We start from the raw sequence: 20,651 nt of genomic DNA on the forward strand, positions 1-20,651 counted from the left end.
CTATTGGTGCGTTTGGGCGTCACATGTAACTGGAAATGTTTCTTCTGTTAGGTTCTATAGTGACTTTTTTCGTAGTCATTTGCATATTTTAGTATTATGCCCCCAAAATCAAATATCCCCTACTTTTTTTGAATAGTATATATTGATACATGTATTTTAGATTTTATTTCAGTTTTATTTCTGTTTTCAATTTATTCAGCATTATCAGTCCATTATACATGATTAGATTAAAGCATGAATAATATTATGATAATCACTGTTCATTTCATTTATTGTCAAATCAAACAATGGAATAAACAAACCAGACAAAAAAACATCGTTTACATAAAGAAGACTGGCTTTACCAAGCTTACATATCATAATCAGCTCCACACGAGGCAGGATCTTCCAACACGGCACACTGTTTTACTAACAATGAATGTTTTATTGGTGGCGTTTTTTTGGGTTGTTGTCATGGAGACAGTAGCATCAGGTGAGTTGACGTGACTTTTTAAATAGCCAGAAGAGACATAGCCTCAGATGTCTTTCTAATTTTTTGAATGGTCAAAACATATACATATATGTATAACCGCTAGGTTCTTCAATAACTTGTAAATCTTTTATGGTTTTTCAGTCTTTTAATTAATGGAACTTTTATGTTACATATGCATGACAATTGACCGTATTTCATTACATACAAGGTACATCACACCCACATAATGACCGTTGATAATGGGAATGTGTAAAATTCCCCTCCTTAGCAATGCACAGGTGACCTTTCTATAATTGTTTGGGCGATGATTTCTAATCGGCCTGCTTACCTGGGAGTTCCGTGTTCAATCCCTGTGTTGACTCATCCTCGGTATCTCCAGTGGTTTCATTCCGTTCTACTCGACTATACCCTGGGTTAATTCATAGGGTTTCCACGATTTCAATTTATCTGTCCTGCCCTTGATTATATGAAAAAGCTTTTTTTAAGCTTCTGGAACTTCTATAGGTCACAATTTTTATGTGATTTAGAACAAACGTTTAAATGTATCACTATAACACCCTAATGACGGTTAAGGGTGATAATCGGACCGACACTTCCCCTCAAAATGGCTGCTACTCACGCAAAATTAATCGTTATTTTTCCCTTTTGGATACGAATTGTAACATGTCTTTCACGTGGTTTTAGAGGTCATTTGCTTGAATTTGGATCTCAAAAAATTAATTTCGAAATCCAAAATAGTCGCTAGAATGAAGTTCAAAACGGCGGATTAATAATTAATCGTCATTTCCTACCGTTGTACATGGCTTGTAATATGTCTTTTTAATGATACTGGATTCAATTCTGACTCCTAATTCTAACCTATTAATATCCCAGATGGTATAAATGTAAAACGGCAATCAAAATAGAATCAATACTAGCGATTTGGAGAGAACACCCCTCCCCCATAGTGTGGGGACCCCTAACGGAGCAAGGATCAGGTCAGGGCCCCTATATAGTCCCCTACTGGTATCTTATAGACCGATAGTAACCCACGAGTTCATTTAAGAAAATACCCATTTAAACAACTTTTAGATATGGCCTACCACCTGTAGCATTTTCCCCTCGAACTCAAATAAATTATTTATTGGAATTTTCGATGAAACGGATAGGTTTGTTCCGCACAGAAATTAGCTCAGAAGGCCAAAATCCAATTTGTAGAACCAGATATTTGGTGTTAGTGAATCCATTTATTTCCAGGGAACCTATTTCACACAAAATCTTGTTTTCTATCCAGACTCTGCATACAAAGTTTATGAAATTACAAATTAAAACAACATTTAATATGGTCTACCACCTGTAGGACTCTCCCTTTAACTAAAATAAATTGTTTATTGGAATTTTCTATTATACGTAAATTTGCGTGAAGCTGTAAAATACTCGACTAATATACCAGTTGTTAATATGTAACAGGTTTAACACCATATCTTTCTACGCCGCGAAGTAATAATAATTGTTCATTGGATAAGACGGAAACAGTTTTATACCTGTAAAATTATATAACAATTAATTTATATGGTAAGTTAAGGTCTGCCATGAAATATGGAAATTTGCAACACGTTTGAACACCATAACTTTCTACATGACCTAACAATAAATTGTTCATTTGATAAAATGGAAACATTTATATATAATAATATACGAATTATCATTTTATATGGCGTATTTTTACTAATATTTAAAGTAATGAAACACGTTTTAACATCTCCCCACCCAGTCCCCCTTTTCAGGGATAGACTGAAAAGGTGCATGGTAGTTTCGAGGGTCCCTAAACTAGTTAATGTTCTTTCGTAGTCATGAATTTACGTTGCTTTGATGAATTGTTAAGATATATGCATAAGCTAAAAACACCAGGATATACTCTAGAAAGCATCATTGCAGGCAGTGTTTTCAAAAGAAATTTCGAGCCTGGTTGGAGAGAACCCAGTCGTTCACCTCACGGAGCAAAGATAAGACTGTCCTAGGTATCATATGTGTATTGTCTAAAGTCGTGAAATGAATAACAGTCAGCAATGAACCCGTGTTTACCATATAAAAGACACAGTAAAAGTCACATCTTACGAGATTCTCGCCTTTCTATTAAAAAAATTTGGCAACCAGTAGCCGTCCATGTGAAAAATACATTTAGTGCTTTTTTTTCCTTCAAATTCTTTTTTTTTTTTCGGCACATTTCGCCTCTATTACTACTTTTAGTTTGAAGAATTTAAAAAAAAATAGTTATTCTCCCACCACTAAAACACACTGGTTACGAGATATCGCTCTCCGAAACGTCCTGAAGATCGTCATATTGACTAATGTTAATTACGTTATTTCGCCTTGGCCGAATTTAAGTATGATGTTGTCTGACATTTGTATAATTGGACCAAGCTGTATTGGTTTCTTTTGCAATTTGTTTGGGGTAAAACGTTATCCCTCCCCGGTTAAGAGGTTGCCATTTGATTGAGACTTCTCGCGCATTTCGCCGAACATAACTGATTTGAAATTAGAGTAAAAATGAAAACGTATGAATGTAAATCAGTTTATATACATTCATATCAGATTATTATATGCGTTGCGGCCCATTTGTCTCAATTTCTAGGTCCCAAATATTACCGATTTAGCTCCTTTAAGCAATATAAATAGAACAAACTATGTTTTGACTTTCTTAGAAAAAATTCAGCCATCGCTTTAAAAAATTCAAATTTCTTTCTCAATCGTGACCCTAACTGCCAAGGGATAAAGAAATACGGAAATGATTTAAATGGAATTAAATTAAACTTTTGATTTCATATTCTTTTATTTTTTCCAGGTAAAAAATTAGCCAGTATATCTTATCTTATACGTGAAGTTGAAAAATTTAACCTCTTGGATGTTGATGAGGATGGATTTGTGGAGTTGGGTGATGCGCGGAACTTTTTTCTGAGACACGACATTAATGGCGATGGGATTATGAGTATCGAAGAAGTGTCGTCTGTGAGTGATAGGCTGGGTTTTATTTTAGGAAATTTTCCGGATTTGAACGGTGATGGGCGCATAACTATGGCAGATCACGAAACCTTCTTTTCTTTGACAGCAAGAGAATATGGAAATGACATCGATTTGGACGAATTTTTAGATTTAAAAGTATCAAGGGCACAAAAGGAAGAAACTGGGATCACTGTTGAATCATTTGTCCACGCCAGGAAAGATTTCAAAGTCACGGATATCGACAATGATGATGGAGTCTCCGAAAAAGAATTTAAGTCTGAATTTCTATTTGCCGATATCAACAAAGACGAAAAACTGAGTACTGATGAATTGCCTGGATTTAGACCTATTCTGCACGTCGATGTAGCTGGCTATTGTTCCAATACCACTGTTGGTTGTTTACTGACAGAGTTAATCGTCCTATTTAATGAAGCAGATGTTGATAACAACGCCATCTTGAATTTTGAAGAATATGTCAAAAAATTTGGTAAAATGATGGACAATTCCAAGGCAACTAAATTTTAATTCAAGTACATGTATATCTCGCTGTTTAATATCGTTCTAGTTTTGATTTGATTAAAGATTTATAATGCAAGAGATCTATATGCCTATCGCAGGTCTTTGTTTTGGCTTCAAACGTTTTGTTATTCATTATCTATGCATTATTCCAATTTACTGTAATCCCTTAATCAACTCTCTAAAACATCGCGCCATATTAAATATGGCAGGGATATTAAATAGATGAGATGACACACGCAATATAATAGTCTAACGTTAAGAAGTAGTCGAGAGATAGAGGGAGGTCCACTCCACACAAACTAGGTCATTTCGAGACTAACATATGGTTCAATTTTATTCATTAATTCGCCTGCGCGTAGGGGTCTTTAGCAGTGGGAGGAAAACGGAGGAACTGGAGAAAGCCCACGAGGTTGGACAGGCGACCCTACTCCTTGTCAATTACCCCCCCCCCCCCATCATAGTAGCAACAGTACTTGACAATTGAAACTATTTGCGCTATTTTGTTATAGAATTTGGTGTCAGACCGTCAGTCAGCTAAAGTTGTACATATTTTCTCCCCTGGTTGATGGCCATGATAACAATGTGGAGTCAGAATATAATAAAAGGACGATCGAGACATGAATAGAGATTTTCTACCATATCACAATCGATCAGGGGTTAAGGGAAGGGGGATCATTGACGCGCTGTGAGTCATGAGTTTGGAGTTGCCCCCCCCCCCCGCGCTAGAGTTTTTTGCACCTCTCCTAAATGTAAGCAATTGCGTGATTTCAATGCAGCTTTCAAAGCTTTTGGCAGGTTCTGAGCCTCCAACAATACAAATACTGAGTCTTGTTAGTCATATAATATCAGCTGCCGGCTTACCGCCTACTCCTGGATCCATTCCCTTCATCTGATATATATATATATATACGTTCCATGTTTGATGTGTCTGTGTGGTATCTTCAACCATGTCTTGGATACCTTAAAACAACAATATTTACTGTTGGGTTTACAGTTGATAAATATAACTATGGTATACCCGAGGCATACAACCCAGAGTGCTTAACAACAGAGTCATACAGTTTAGTTAGTACTGTGGGTAATTGATTAGAAGCGCATACTTAGCTTTTATATATATTCTTCCAGACTCCTCCTGCTTTTTTGCAATATGCTTACAAATCGTTCACGTAAATATTAAACAATGTTAAGCTCAAAACATAAACCTGTTTGATGCCGATTTCTGAATATTTGTTTTGGGAAGTCCATTGTTGGGTTTAGCTATGTTCCATTATAGCTATGGGCGTTACGTTAATAGTTCCCCACTTCACTGTCTGAGATACGGGAGTCTAAAATATGGCTAAGTTTTTGGAGATAACCGTATTTCTATATTGTGTCCCGTCCGTAGGTTTGTCTTGTGTTATTATTTATGGGTGGTGTGATCCTATTCAGAAAAAGTAGGGGATATTTGATTTTGGGGGCATAATACTAAAATATGCAAATGACTACGAAAAAAGTCACTATAGAACCTAACAGAAGAAACATTTCCAGTTACATGTGACGCCCAAACGCACCAATAGCTACCGCATGGAATGCAGGTGATGCTTGGGATCATCATGGGGGTCCAACCCAAGATTTGCACAACTCTGACTTTGAATGTTACAGTCATTGTGGCATTGAATTCCATGGTGGAAACATCAGTTTAATTGTTTTAGTGACCAGAAAACAAATTTTGATATGCGTCGGCTTACCCAAAATGAAAGGTTACGTGCCCTTGGCATGCTACAGATCGGCACAATACAGGCGGTTGTGGCGCGGACGATGAATGTTTCTCAGTCTGTCATAAGCAGGCTATGGTCCAGATATCGTGATACACAATCTGTACAGGACAGACCACGCTCAGGTCGACCAAGGGCGACAACTCAAGCCCAGGATCGATTTATCCGTACCTTGGCCTTGAGAAATCGTGTCATCACAGCAAATCAGATCAGCGCTCGTCTTCAAACAGACACTGGTGTGAGAGTGAGTGGCCAGACGATTCGGAATCGACTGCATAGGGGTCACCTTCGCGCCCGACGTCCTCGCGTGATCCCTTGTTTGAGAGATCATCACATTCAGGCAAGACGTCGTTGGTGTAGGGATCGTCAACACTGGGATAATCGACGCTGGAGCAATGTGATGTTTTCAGATGAGTCAAGGTTCACTGTTGATTTTTTGGACAGACGTAGGAGGGTGTGGCGTCGTCGAAACGAGCGCTTCCAAGACGTTAACGTCATCAGACATGATCGATTTGGGGGTGGTTCTGCTATGGTGTGGGGAGGCATCACTGTTGCTGGAAGAACGGCTTTACATGTTGTTGCAGGGCGTGTTACAGGCCAGTACTACCGGGACAACATCTTGGCAGTCCATGTTGTGCCGTTCGCACGACGTCATGACAACGCAAGATGTCACAGGGCCAGGATCGTTACAGGTTACCTCCAACAACAGAACATCACCACATTACCTTGGCCAGCACTGAGTCCCGACCTCTCCCCCATCGAGCATGTCTGGGACATGCTTGGACAGAGGTTACGTCAACGTCAACAACGTCCTGCCAATGTCCAAGAACTTGCTGCTGCGTTGCGACAGGAATGGGACAATCTGGACCAAAATGACCTTAGACGTCTCATTAGGAGTATGCCACGTCGGATCAATGCTTGTTTGGCAAACAGAGGAGGATTTACCCGTTACTGACTTGGTTGTGATGCTGTGGTAACTTTGCTGTTTGACCCCGGGTATCATTTTACCCTTATAATGGTCAGTCTGTGCCTTACTTAGTCTAACGATCATTTGGAATAAATCGATGAATGTGAACTTCATTTCATTTTGTCATTTGTTTCTTCGTCAGTTTCATTAGGTGACTTTAATAACACTTAAAAATCAAATATCCCCTACTTTTTTTCAATAGTATATTAATCTAATCCATGAACGGGGACTATTTAGATGGACGGTTAAGACGATGCAATATTGGGTTGATGGCGGTTTTGAGAAAGTTTATTAGTAAAATTATACTTGAAATCCAGTCCATTTTGGGGAGTATATAACTTATATTTACATATATGATTTTTTTTTTTTTTTTTTTTTGATAAGATTAAATATCTTTGGTATTACAATTTTAAGAGCAATGCAAAACACACAATACAAAAAATACAATACAAAATATCATTAACGAATAAGAATGCATTATTTGGATGAAATGAAATGGGGTTTAACGTCCAACGTTTTTACACCAACCGGACTAATACTGGGATTTATTTGGTATCCGGTAAATAATATCGGGAAGTGCGAGGGGCCACAAACAATGTAAAAATAAAGGACTTTACACATAATTTTAACTTTAAAGCCCAGTTTCAAGAGAGAGAGAAAGAGAGAGAGAGAGAGGGGGGGGGGGGGAGACTGGGGGGGGGTGGAATGGTTAGCAAGAAAGAGGGAGAGAGAGAGTTAAATTTTATTTAAATATTTTGCTTTCGCATAGAGGTAATTAGCAGTGGGAGGAAACCAAGGACCCGGGGAAAACCCACGAGGCTGGATAGGCGACCCTACTCTGTGTCACGTACAACCGGGGAATGGAAACCACGCCAGCTGACTATACCCCCCCCCCCCCCCGTGTTAGTCCCGAAATGACCTAGTTTGTATCGAATGGACGTTAAACCCCATTTCTCTTTCTCTCGCTAACCATTCAGCCCCCCCCCCCCCACCTTCCATCATCAGTTTCAGGAGATTTGTACAGAGCGCTGGTGTACTATCGGAACTAAATTTCAACATAGCTTCGATTTGTACTAAATCCGGGTTGATAGCCAGTGTTTCCCCACAGAGCCATCCCTTGCCCCCCCCCCCCCACCTTCCATGTTATTAATTCTACATAATATCATTTTCAAAATATGCTTGAACTAGCTCGTCAATTCACGTCAAACTTGAAAACTATTATATCTGCCACCTATGAAGGCCCTAAGTAAACAGTTAAATAAAAATAAGGTTTGAAGTAATTGTTTAATTTGATCCTTATCATTCTTAACTAATTACGTAATTGGGTGTGGATTTCAATTTTAACATTTAATCGAGGCTTAAGGAACGTCCGAGTAAGGCTGCTACAAACTACTAACGTTTTGCTATGACCCCACTTTTTCGTATCATTATCGCAGCAAAGAAGAACCTCTACTCTGGGTTTCAATTTTTCAAATTTAATTTATTTTATAACCTTTTCCTAACTCGAACATCAGATTAGGGTCTCGGGTTAAGTCTATTTTGTAACCCTGATCCTAACCCGAACATCAGATTAGGGCCTCGGGTTAACTCTAATACAAACTCCAGTTATCACAGTAACGATACAATAGTAGAAACCCTACCTATATTATTATCGTAATATTTTTCTTTGAAAAAACATCATTAGTTTTAAAGCTGCTTTACCGAAACCAGCCGTTTGAACACCAGGAGAATTCAAAATTGTTGCCAATTCCCACCCATTTCTCCCCATTTCTAAAATTTTAGGTTCCCAACTGTTGGAGCTTGTTGTGCCTGTAAATCCCACTTTCATTTCAAATTGAAATTCGATCATTATGCCCTCATAACGTGGAGTCGGGTCGTTCACGACGGCTGCCGGTTTCTCAAACATCCACAAAGTGTTAAAATTGGCATTAGACGTGGTTAATGATTGCATATTCATTGATGATGACATATCAAAGAAAATGCTGACTAGCTTCCACCCTTGAGATAAAGGTCCCTGAAAACTTCCAATCCAATCACAGTTAACCGTAGAAGATGCTCCTCCAAAGCCAACCTTTGTTGACGTCTGCAGTGGCACCACGACCGTCTGATAAACATAGTTTTCACTTGGTGTGTCTGGTATTTCAAAGAACACATCCACACCACAAACTGAAAATAAAAATAGTAAATGATCATAAAATTTCGGTTTCCTTAATATTTTATTGACCTCTCTATATTACATGCACATCAAACAAGTTTTGTTCATGTCGTAGAGAGTCGGTTAATCGTCATTAAGGGATGTTCAATTCCTTGTAGACTACAATATTGTGGAAGTCGGTTCTCCAAACATGACACACAATCAGTTATTACAAAGATATTAATATTATAATTCAAAAGTTAGCCAACATTTAGCATCCTGTGCAGACGACATCAATGTGAAATGTTCAAAGCAAGCCATCGCCACCTACAATCTTTGGTGAGCCTCTTTTTGATAAGACTTTTTCAATCCAAGATGGTAGATTAACTACGATTGGCATTTTAGAATTAAATGTAAAATATTCAATTTGAGTACATTCTAGTGGTGATAAAGCCGTTAAAAACTAATTATTTCCCAAAAAGGGAAATTAGAGGCGTTTAAACGGTATGGATTCATGTTGATTATTATTATAGGCTTTCACTTACCAGGCGTTTTTCCCGAAAGCATATTACCAAGACCAGACGATGTCATTTGACCAGAAGTGCCCATACAAACAAATCGTCCGCCATTTTGTGTATGCTTTGCTATTGAAGCTATTAAATGACTGCAATCTCCTTGATTCTCAACTGCACCAAATAAAGGAATGAGACCTCCACGAATTCTAGTTGCTTGAACGGAGGATTTTTCTATCAACAGCTTAAAGGATTGGTTCGGTTCATCTTGTCTTTTCATAAAAATCCCCTAAAGTGTATAATATAAATAAATCAGAGCAAGGGTGGGTTTATCGCCCATTGATTGATTAATGTGACTTATGTTGAGATTCTTAATTCAGGACAAAATATCTTGCGCCATAGCTGTGCATTTTAGTAACATTATTTTTGACACTAATATTCCGTCAAAATCGTTAAGAATCAAATGACAGTGTCCCTGTCACTATAGAACATTCTGCACAGAGAGATCCTTCAACTTCATACTTCAAGAATATATCTCTGCCCTGAATGGCCGCCATATCCAAAAGTTTGTACACTATTTTGTAATGCGGTTCTACTCCGTGTCACGTCTGTCATACACACAAAGAACAAATAAACCTTTCCAATATTATTGAATGGAGGTCCAATTTACTGGGTGCGTAGGAAAGAGTAAGCAAGTACTAATAGTCATGACGGCTCCTCTAGTGAGCAACTATTTATATAGCCCATCTCTCTGTCTCCCCGTCTCAGTTAGGTTTCTATCGGACATCATTTATAACGGCCAAGGTGTTATCAACAACCTTATTAGTATTTAACAGCCATTCACAAGTTATAATACATATACATTAGTAGCCTTCATTTAACGGACAAACACATAATATTATCTAATAATATGAAGAGGTAGTGGCTAATTAAATAACTTAATTATTAGATATGTGATTCACCTGCCTGTACCATTATCTTACACACGCGTCACAACTTGCAGCCAATAAAGATAAGGCTCTCAATGTAAAATTGCATGGAAGCCTATTGTGGTCATTTAATAATCTCGATAGTAAAAGTAGGGCGTTAAACCCCAACGAATTAACATTGATCAAATATTACCTGAAACGGCAACTTGGTTGTAGTCGAAAGAAATGCCGTCTGCGTTTGGCCGGGTATGTTCCTGTAATCTACCAGATGGTACCCTTCCGCCATTTTTGAAGAGAGTGCTGGATAAAATGAATCAATATCTGAAGAGGCCATCTCACTTCCTTCCGAAAAGGCGAACATTTTCATGGTCATGCCGACTTGAGTATTCACGAATTGGTATTCCACTTGAGGTCCATCGTATGGTGGAGTTAGGGGGACAGCAACAGCTTGCTTAATGACCTTTCCGCCACCCTTTGAAGATGAACCACAACCCATAACGAGATTAGGGTTGTATTTAATATCTGCCAATAATAAAATTTAACACAAGTTAATACAAAAAAAATGTGTTGCCATTTTCTTTTTAAAGGTTCCTGCTAAAAATAATTTGAGGGATAATATATATATATATATTTTTTTTTTTTTTGACGGGTTCCTGCTAAAAAGAATTTGAGGGGATAATATTATTATTATTATTATTTTTATTATTATTATTACAGCATATTTATAGTGGGCCCTTTCATACAACATGTTCAGGGGCACTTTACAAAGTGACAATGTAATCATAAATAAACAACAAGATTATACGATTGTATACAGAGTCAGTTAAAAGCCTGATTAAATAAATGTGTTTTAAGTTGTTTTTTAAAAGAATATAAAGATGTACAATATCTTAAAATAAATGGTAGGTTATTCCATAAAACAGATGCTTGATAACTAAAAGAGCGCCGACCTTAAGAGACTAGTTGAACAGTTTGGGGCTTTAAAAGTAGTTTATCTGTACGTAATGTTCGGCCAGGTGTATAAAGTTCTAAAAGATCTGAGAGGTAAACAGGGGCTAAATTATTTAAACATTTAAAAGTAAGTAATAAAATCTTAAAATCAATTGATATTTAACAGGTAACCAGTGTAAATTATATAAAACAGGAGTTATGTGGTCACTTTTCTTAGTTAAAGTAACAAGTCTAGCTGCAGTATTCTGTACTTTTTGTAATTTATCTATAAGCTTTAAAGGTAAACCAACTAAAGTGAATTAAAGTTATCTAATCGAGAAGTGACCAGATAATTAACAAGGGACTTAGTTGCCTCTACAGTTACAAATTTACGTATTTTACGTATATTTCTGATATTAAAATAGCACAATTTACAAATATTATTTACTTGAGCTCCTATAAGCATAAAACTATAAAAGATTGCGTCAATATTACGAGCAGAATAAGATGAAAATATATCACAATTACCAATAACAACGGGGGGGGGGGGGGTTATCATGTGCAAATTTACTTAATTGAAGCAGTGGGCCTAATAATAACTATTTGATTTTATCATCATTCAATTTTAGAAAGTTCTTTGATATCCATCTTCTAATTTCACTAATACAGTTCTTAAGTTGCAATTTTGATAAATTGAAAGAAGATGGACAATTAAGTGTTCATACAAGCAGTTATCATCTAGATGGGCCGTTATCTGAGAAGCAATACATTTCTCCAATATTTTAGAAATAAAACTTAAGTTAGAGACAGGTGTGTAATTTTTAAAAACAGTAGGATCCAGTGTAGACATTTTAATTAAGGGGTAACATAAGCCTGTTTAGACGAACTTAAGATAAGATTAGACAACCTGCCTGAACCGCTAGACAGCAAACTCACTAATAACGACCTAATAGACCTCACCAGAACATGTATTCAAGCAATCTACTTCACCTGGGGGGGGATGATTTTCATCAACAAATTCATGGTCTGCCAACGGTCTACTAACTGAAATTTTTATGACCGCGTTTGAAGAGAAAGCCCTGGCAATATCACCCGTTAAACCTATAGCCTATTTCCGCCGAGTGGATGACACGTTTGTCATCTTAAACAGCATAGATGAACACACCACGTCCGCTTTCACCGAGGGGATATCGCAGACAAGATGAACATACCACCTTACTACAGCATCTTAACCAACAGAACAACAGTATCAAATTTACATCAGAAACTGAAATTAATGATACCCTTCCATTCCTTGATGTAAAAGTAGAGAGAGAAAACGGCACCTTAAAAACCAGTGTATATAGAAAACCAACGCACACAGACCAGTACGTACACAACCAACCAATCAGTATCAAAAGAGCAACTTTATCATCCTTAGAAAACGAGCAAAAAGGATTTCAACACCTGAGAAACTAGATGCAGAGATGACCCACCCCAGATAAGTTTTTACCACCTTTAACGACTACCCACCCAAATTAGTAGAAGATGTAATAAAAAAAGCACTATCTGAAAACACCGAATGCAAAGCACAAGATAAGCCAAGTGATCAGAATCACTATCGCCTTTAATGGCAAAATATCATACCAAATAAGAAGATTGTTGCAACAAGCTGGTATCCAGGTAACCTTCTCAGGCACAAACACCATCAAAGACATCCTCCAGGCTAATGGTAAATGCAAGTCAACTAAACCAACGTCACCCAAAGGTAGTGTTTACCAAGTCTTCTGCTCCTGTAAAGGCAGCTACATTGGGGAAAGTGGGCAACCATTAGAGGTAAGACTTAACCAACACCAACCAAAACCATCTAACCAGACCTCAGCTGTAGCAGACCACATCCATCAAAATCCAAAACACAAGATACTATGGGAAAAGACAAATAAATTAGCAATCCACCAAAACCACACAAAGAACAGGAAGATTTTGGAAGCCATCAATATAAAACGCCACAAACCAGAATTAAATAGAGACGGAGGCATCTATCTACCACGTGCTTATGATGCAATAATCGCAGGAAATTGAATTAAAAAAAAATTACTGTAGTGATCGATAATATACATAAACTGAACAATAGGACAGCAATTATAATAACTGCAGTCATAAACTCCGAATCACAATAGTACCATATTTTGCCCTCTGTGTTTATGTGATTATAAATTATTTTATTTATGTTGTATCTATGTAACTACTTGATATCCTGTTCCCGTTGTAAATAAATGCTGTATTTACTAAACTGATCTCTGTTATCACTAAAAAATAGTGTTACAGTTATATGTTATGGTGCATCAACCGGCGGTTTTCATATGAAATCAGTACCTGTGTTCCTGTGATAACGAAGAAATTCCCTCGTCGCAGACAAAGAGTTTTCACCACTAAACATCCGATGAGTTGGTAAAAAAACAAAACAAACCAAAATGAAAGACTGAAACGTTTATCTGTGAAACCGTGGGTGACAGGCGCGGTTTCAACAATAGAAAATAGTGTTACAGATGGACATGAAGAAAGAACCGGGCAATCATCAAAAACTGCAAAAGACTTTCTGATCAATAGCGGGAAACAGAAAATGTGTGTGATTGTTGTTTTACGGTGAGCCATTTTGTTTTTAAAAGAATGTAAATTATAATTGTTTGTTTTTGAACACATATTTTGGCATTTAAAATGAATTGTAACAAAGTAATAAGAGGTTTATATTTAGAAGTAAAATATTTTGTGATTGTTTAGCTGGAATTGAGTTCTAATTAGGAAATTCTTGAATAGACTGTTGAATAGATTTTTCATCGTCCATCGCTATATTTGTGGTGAAGATATTAACTCACAAACATTCACATATTTACGGTTTTACCTGCTATGTTATTTTTATGTGTGTTTTGTATATACCCCGATGTAACGGGAAAGTTTTTTTTTAAAGAGTTTTGCCCGTCTTCATTAGCCCAGTATAGGAGCAGTACAGTAGGACGTTAAACCCCCATTTCATTTCATTTAAAGAGTTTTGCATCGTAAATTCGAGAGCTCTGTATTCCTATTAAGAAGCATCGATATACTTTTAAGGAAGAAAGGTGGCGCTTAAATTAGAAGCGCTTGTAATGTTTTGTTTTGTGTTTTGTTTAAGAATTAGAGAGATAAACCGTTGTTAATTTTGATAAATTATTTAAGATTGGTAAAATGTGTTCAAATCATTCATTATCATTTATCTTAAGTAAAAAACAAAATGACAAAATCCTATGTTAAACTTTTTCTATATATGTACCTTTTCTATTTTATAAAATATTTGCTATTTTGTTCTTCAAATTATATTTTGATTGTATAAATTTCCTTTTTGTAATGTTTAGAAATGACGTTTATATTGTGTGTGTTGTTATGATATCGTGTGTGATGTTACTTTATTGTGTATATTACATAATCATTTAATGTATGTGAAGCCAGTGTCCCACATGTGAGAATGGTGTTAGTTTGTTATTTACTTAGTAAATAACTTGTGGGTTGGGGAGGAAAGGTAACAAAGTGATCTATAACTTTTATCAAATGGAACTAATTGACCTCCAGCCAGGCTTCTTGATAATATATTTAATATTGACCTTTTAACACTGTATGCATTGTCTGTGTTGTAGTTAAACCTGTAATTAATTCAATATGTCATTTACGGGCTGCAAATGATCTGTGTGCAACACTGGGCAGGACTTCAAAGGGATATGCACTGGTCAGTAACCATGGCATGACGAGATAAAAGAGACAATTGCATGTATGACCATGTGTCTTATCTATTCTCCGGCGCTATATAATGAGGAGTTCACTGACAGTTAAACAAGTCGACCAGCGACAGGCTTGGACGAGTGCATGGACTCGCCCGAGTTCAGCTGCTGCCTTGGCAGAGGGGCAAAATGGTGGATTTAATATTGTTAGATGTGTTCCTGTAGAAGTCTAGTCTTCGATGTAATCTAGTTCCGATGTAGTTTAGTTCATGTTGTATCTATGTAACTATTTGATATTCTGTCCCCGTTGTAAATAAATGCTGTATTTACTAAACTGATGTCGTTATCACTAAAATAGTGTTACAATGATATCAAATGAAATGATGTTTCCTATAATATGTCTTGATGTTTCAAGCTTATGCACAAATTTCGTGTGTGACAATCTTATCGAAAATTAATTTTTGAACCCAGTATTGAATTCAATAAACACAAGACCAAAAATCGCTAGTTTGATTGTCGTTTACAATCCATATCTTACGGAAACAAATGACGATTAATTAAAAATCCGCCATTTTGGATTTTATTTTGTATTTTAATAAATGATTGCATCTCTAGCTGCCAGTTTCCGACTGTATTCAAAACGGCCCATGTCAGACCATTACTAAAGAAGCTAAACCTTGATCCAGACTGTCTTTAAAACTACCGACCAGTATCAAATTTATCGTTTATTTCGAAAGTCATCGAGAAAGTTATTGCTAAACAACTCAAGGAGCATCTAACTCACGATAATCTCTCAGAAGCATTTCAGTCCGCATATCGAGACAATCATAGTTGCGAAACCGCACTTGTCAGAGTGAGTAATGATTTACTACGTGGTATGGACAACAAGTGTGTCATATTGTTTGTTTTGCTTGATCTATCTGCAGCATTCGACACTATTGATCATCATATTTTACTTCACAGATTCAAATATAGGTTAAAATTATCTGACTCTGCTATAAAACTTAATCAGTCATACTTATCTAATCGTAATCAGATCGTATGTGTAGACAATGCTAAATCAAATCCAGCCCAAGTAAAATATGGTGTTCCCCAAAGATCTGTCTTGGGACCAATTCTATTTACTATCTATACCTCTCCCCTTGGTGAAATCATCCGCAAACACTGTGTAGACTACCATCTTTTTACAGACGACACTCAACTCTATCTAATAGGACCACCATGTGATATTCCAGACAAACTGGAACGCTGAATTGAGAGCATCAGAGTATGGATGGCTGCAAACTTTCTTAAACTGAACTCTGACAAAACAGAGTACATGACCATTGGCTCAAAATCATATGTTTCATCATTAGATAGTCACCCCATTCATGTTGGAATTGATCACATCAGCCCTGTTCAATCTGCCAGAAATTTGGGTATTATGTTTAACACTATCATGGATATATCAAAACAAGTTGCAGCGGTATCAAAGGCATGTAACTTCCAGCTGTTCAACATTGGTCGTCTACGAAAATACTTAAATACAGATTCAACTAAACTGTTAGTGAACTCTTCAATCACCTTTAAATTAATTTTCGATCCTTCAGCTCCTGCGTATTTAACAGAACTTATTTGTAACAAACACCAAAACGTTTAACAAGATCATCAGAAGCTGTCAGACAGAACTTGCGAAATATGAAGTCTAACAAAACGAACGGGGATAGAGCATTTATGCACAGCACACCAAAGGCTTGGAATGAATTGCCTGTTACAATTAGATATATTGAAAAATATTATTCCTTTAAAGCGTCGTTAAAAACGTTTTTGTTTAAAGAATATTACAACCAATTCTAAATGTTGAGCAATGTTGAAATAATTTACTTCAACATTCTACCAACAACATTGTAAAGCGCGTTGAGATATTATTTGTATATTGTAATGCGCTATATAAGAATAAATTATTATTATTATTATATAGATTGGACTATTGTAATTCATTACTTTACGGAATTCCAGATTCTTCTCTTCGCCCGCTACAAAAGATACAAAACACTGCTGCACGTCTTACTCCCCATAAACAGACGCATTCAAAACAAGATGGGGGATCACGTGGCTAAGTGGGTAAGACGCTGGCTCGCTAGCCTGGAGGTCGGGTGTTCGATCCCTGCATTGGCCAAGAAAGTTCATCCCGATTTTCCGGCGTGGTTTCCCCTTGTCAGTGATGCAGGACGGAGGGCCTGACAAGGACAGCTGTCTGCCCGGGCAAAATTTCCCTCATAGCACACTGTATGGCGTATGCCCGTCTTCATTAGCCCAGGTTAGGAGTAGGACGTTAAACCCCATTTCATTTCATTTCATTTCATTTTCAAAATAAGATAATTCCCCTCACTTACAAGTTCATCCATGGTTTAGCTCCTAACTACCTGAGTGATCTTATACTAATCAAAAGTGGAGAAAGAACAACTCGATCAACATCAAAACACGACCTTGTTGTTCCAAAACCTTTGAAAGTGTCATGTGGTGATAGGGAATTTTCAGTGGCAGCACCCATCCAATGGAATAAACTCCCAGCAACATTAAAGGAAGCCAGGGGCCTGTTTCACAAAATTTTAACTAGGATAAAATCCAAATTTTAGTAATTTGATTGGATAATATTAGATTGATTTTAGTGCATAGACAATCAAAATTGAAGTATCTACTAAAATTTTGATTTTATCTTTAGTTAAAATTTCGAAAAACAGGGCCCTGAACATTAGAGTCCTTTAAATTATCCTTGTGAATACCAAATGTGACGGTGCAGCTCAGCGCCATCGAGTAGAACAGTTGTAGATGAGAGGCGCTATACAAATTCACTATTATTACTATTATTATTATTTCTGCTATCATGGATTCTTGAAACACATTTTTGAGATCAGAATAGACTACCCAGCGACAACAGACCTTGAGATCAGAATGGAACCCAGCGACAACAGAACCCATTTAAATGATATGCTACAAGTCATATCCAGAAGGAAAAAAATAACGATTAACTTAAAATCCGCCATTTTGAATTGCGCCATGCTGGATTTTCAAAATTTATCTTTAATTTTAGATACATCGAAAACCATATAAAAGACATAGTAAAGATCATATCTTAAGAGATTATCGCTGGTTGTATCGGGAAAATGCCATTGTATTACCAAATTTGGCAGCCATTTTGAAAGAAACAGTCTTAACCATGTGAAAAGTACATTCTTTGATTTTTTTTGTCAAATTCGTTTTTTAATCACATTTTGTCTCTATAACTACTTTGTGTTCGAAGAATTTAAACAAAAAAATTAGTTATTCTCCTACCACTAAAACACACTGGTTCGGAGAAATCGTTATCCGAAACTTCCTGAATTCTGCCATATTGAATTATGTTAATTACGTCATTTCGCCTTGTCCGAATTTAAGTATGATTTTGTCTGACTTTTATCAATATCAATCAATGCACCAAACTGCACTTTTTTTGCAATTTGTTTGGGGTAAATCGTTATTCCTTCCCTCTTCAGCGACACCAACAGTGAATTAGGGTTATAGTTTTGGTATCAGACGCCACTATTACTTGATAGAATATAACCAGGAGCGGATTACCCTATAGGTAGTGTAGGGGCAGCTTCCTTCGGCCCAAGCAAAAAAAATCGACCCGGTTTGAAATGACGTTAAATTATCAAATCAGATGTAAGCTAAAGATGACAATGTTGATGGCTGAAAGGCTGAAATGAAGCGAATCTTTTATTTACATATTACCATGAGTAAACTGGAGAGCACTTATTGTTAACAATATGAATGCCCATAATGATTAACTAACTAAAAATCATGGTTTTTGTGTTCTGAAATTATGATGCCATATGTCCCTTATTTGAATATTGAAAATATAGCTTACTGCAGAAAACCGTTTTCCTGTCAAACTGTCCCCACAGTCAGTACACTGACGGATATTCAATGCTGAGTGATATCACAGGTCCCTGTAACTTGGAAAATCTCTTTCAATATTAAGCTGTTGATAAAAGGTTGGTAATATCACAGGTCCCTGTAACTTGGAAAATCTCTTTCAATATTAAGCTGTTGATAAAAGGTTGGTAATATCTTTTCCCAAATGTACTCGTTTATTTCATTCAGACATGTTTGATTCAATTTTACATGCAGGCCACTGTTTGATTTTGTATAAATCAATCATTGACATATTGTATCCAGGACGCTTCAATCAACATCCATGACGACGATGGGGTATTGTCGCGCACTGTATATTATTATAACCACCGAGAGTTCTGTGAAGTGAATCGGTATGCGTGTTTTGCTCGACAGATTGTCGCCGACAAGAAAACGGGCTGTCACGGACAAATAATCCTTGGTCACGTTAAGGATAATAGTCATATTCAAATTCAAATTCATGCAAGTTCTTGTGTCTTTATTCGTTATTAAAGAATATTTTAAGGACGGACAAACGCCATACAGTGTGCTATGAGGGAAATTTTGCCCGGGCAGCAGCGCTTCGGCCTATTCTTGTATCGAATTTCAACTTTTAAGGGTTCTTTTACGTGCACGCCATCGTGTACACGGGACCTCGGGCCATCCGAACAACTAGAGATGCTGTCCTCGTCAAATCCTCCGTGCTGCACCAATGACAAGGGTAATAAAGAATAACCAGATGACACTGTCCCGGCCAATAACTATTAAATGTTTTTACATAGAGGGCTGCCCCGCTGTTGCCGTGCTCCCTGCGCCCCTCAGAACATATAGAAATGGCAATTCACTGGGAAGAGTTTATCCGTTAAACAAAGCCTTGGCTTTTTTGTTTAATATCAAAAGTATAGTGATTGATGAGTTGGGAGTGGGTAATAGTTGTTCGGTGGTGTTATTACGTATATATGCGATTTAGATCATAAGGTCTGTCATTATGTCAATCGGGATTACATCTATTTGATAAGTTTGATCAAAGGGTTAGAGTTAGGGCTATCGCTAATCCCAATCCTAGCCCTAATGTTAACTTACGCCTTGCCTACAATCTCGCCAACAACCACGTTCCCTAACCTTTTTTACAAATAACAAATAGATTTAGCCGTCAATCGGCATGGTTTTTATTCGAGATTGCACATGAGAAGGCGTAAGATCCTCAAATCACCTAGTTTGTTTAAAGTGGTTATTAAATCCATTTCTCTCTTTCTCGCTTAAGAGGCCTGCATTGTACGCATGTGAAACCCATTTCTCTCCAGCTCTTTATGTATTACACACGGTGGCTCAGTGAGTATGGCGCTGGTTCAAGTCGTTAGGATGGGACGAAAAGCCGGAAAGAACAAACCCAAACGCAGTTTCATTTTAGAGTCCTATTTCAACCTCTTATATAATGACTACCATATATTAATTTAGGATAAAAGACTTAAAGATATTAACTTACCTTTATCTTTCACTCATCAAAAAGACATACGTGTATTCTTATTATATATGAGACAGTGAAAACTCTATTTACCAGTAACTGTTGGAAACAAGGCAAATAAATAACAAATCTATCAATGGTTGCGAAATCTTTATTGTGCTAGTACAATATGATCAGTATAAACAAGATCGATATTATACTCAGCCATCATGGATTATAAATAGCTGTTTAAAGGTCCTGTTTTGATAGCACCTGGGACCTTTTCAGTGCTGTGGTGTGCAGAGTGTGACAGTGAGGGTGTGTGTGTGTGTGTGTGTGTGTCCTTGAGGGGGTGGGGGTATTGC

General features: G+C 37.0%; 1 protein-coding gene across 2 annotated transcripts; it reads right to left on the reverse strand.

Annotated features, from left to right (window-relative positions):
- Positions 1-8,147: 8,147 nt before the first annotated feature.
- Positions 8,148-20,412, reverse strand: LOC126830256 (uncharacterized). Of its 2 annotated transcripts, none has more exons than XM_050560609.2 (4): positions 20,329-20,412; positions 10,463-10,791; positions 9,374-9,629; positions 8,148-8,860 (listed from the first exon to the last, which is right to left on the reverse strand). In XM_050560609.2, exons 2-4 carry the CDS (start codon positions 10,763-10,765, stop codon positions 8,343-8,345), a joined length of 1,077 nt encoding a protein of 358 aa, XP_050416566.2. In that variant the 5' UTR covers positions 10,766-10,791; positions 20,329-20,412; the 3' UTR covers positions 8,148-8,342. The 2 variants fall into 2 exon arrangements, with proteins under 2 accessions (XP_050416566.2, XP_050416565.2); XM_050560608.2 differs by lacking the exon at positions 20,329-20,412 and adding an exon at positions 12,826-12,879.
- Positions 20,413-20,651: the final 239 nt, after the last annotated feature.

The sequence above is a fragment of the Patella vulgata genome, chromosome 8 (genome assembly GCF_932274485.2).
Source record: "Patella vulgata chromosome 8, xgPatVulg1.2, whole genome shotgun sequence".
Lineage (NCBI taxonomy): Eukaryota > Metazoa > Mollusca > Gastropoda > Patellidae > Patella > Patella vulgata.